Below are 1,270 nucleotides of genomic sequence, written 5' to 3'. Positions count from 1 at the left end.
GTTTCTGCAGACTATAACTCGGCCTTACTGTCTTGACAAAGGCCAGCCACTCACTATCAGGTAGACCTGACAGGTCATCTGATCAGGTCTACCTAATACCTGAAGAGCACACACACTATTATTAGGTGTACCTGTCAGGTCTACCTGATCGAGGCAGTGTGGACGGTTTCAGTCGACATCCATCGACGGCCTTGGATTATGTGTGGTCACAGTCACAGTTTTACTTATCTTTGTTTATTTCAAGTATGTGGTTCGGACACAGCTTTACTTAAATCTTTGAGATCTTTGAAATCGCTGAATTTCAGCCGCCCTGTACCTGACGTCTGTGATAGAGAGAGAAGTCAAGGAAAAATGGCTCGAGTATTAGGCCCTTAAATATCTAACTAGGTAGTCTTTTTGAAGAGAGTTTTAATAGAGGCAACTGTAACAACGGAGTTCTTATCGTCCCCAAATCAAAGAAAAAAGACAGGATGAAAAATGGCTATGTCAGCTTAATTAGAAATATCTAACTAGGTAGTCTTTTTGAAGAGAGTTTTAATAGAGGCAACTGTAACAACGGACGTCTTATCGTCCCCAAATCAAAGAAAAAAAAAGTAAAAAACAGGAAAAGAAAAGGAGAGGACAGTTTTTTTTCCAAAAGTTTTGATAGAGGGAACTGTAACAACGGAGGTCTATCGTCTCGAAATCAAAGAGAGAAGGAGAGACAGGATAAGAGAAAGCAAATATTGAAAGCGATACTCAGGTGCAGCACTGAGGACACAAAGTCTCCAAATCTCAGCGTGCCATCTTTCCTCATATATCGGAGTGTTAGAACTGATAGGACTTCCGTGTTCAGTTGGTAACCTGCAAGGAATCGCCAAATCGGTTATCGAAGATCTATCACGATTTTAATAAAAAAATATTATCACTTTTTGATGAACATTTTTTTAGAGGTTTCATAGAGGAAATTGTACATGTACAACCTCCTAATGGCCGATCTTACCACTGGGAGTTAATACAGTGTCAAGGGTTTTGACATCACCCATTTGATTTACACAGGCAAGTATTTCTTAAACTTTGGGTTATCTGAAAACTTTCTGTGGTAAGATCGGACATAAAACAGAGCTCACTTCGTTCGAACTTTTTCATTAGGTACTCACCCACTTCCAGTAATGCATCGCGCAGTCTTTCCGCTCGCAAGATTCCGGTTTTCTCCTTCGTGTGGTTTTTAAAAGCGGTCTGCCAATACTTGAGACTACACATCAGATCTTTGAAATCGCTGAATTTCAGC

At 40.2% G+C, this 1,270-nt stretch overlaps 1 protein-coding gene across 1 annotated transcript; it reads right to left on the bottom strand.

The window, feature by feature from the left end:
• Positions 1-720: 720 nt before the first annotated feature.
• On the bottom strand, positions 721-1,263 carry LOC103523030 (calpain-C-like; the record flags this gene model as incomplete). Its single annotated transcript, XM_008488108.1, has 2 exons — positions 1,140-1,263; positions 721-843 (listed from the first exon to the last, which is right to left on the bottom strand). Coding segments are annotated over exons 1-2 (226 nt in total), but the record flags the coding sequence as incomplete, so codon positions are not given.
• Positions 1,264-1,270: the final 7 nt, after the last annotated feature.

Source organism: Diaphorina citri, unplaced genomic scaffold (assembly GCF_000475195.1).
Source record: "Diaphorina citri unplaced genomic scaffold, Diaci psyllid genome assembly version 1.1 scaffold14153, whole genome shotgun sequence".
NCBI classification, from domain to species: Eukaryota; Metazoa; Arthropoda; class Insecta; order Hemiptera; family Psyllidae; genus Diaphorina; species Diaphorina citri.
Note: the sequence above shows the minus strand (reverse complement) of the source record. Positions and strands in the feature narration are given on the sequence as shown.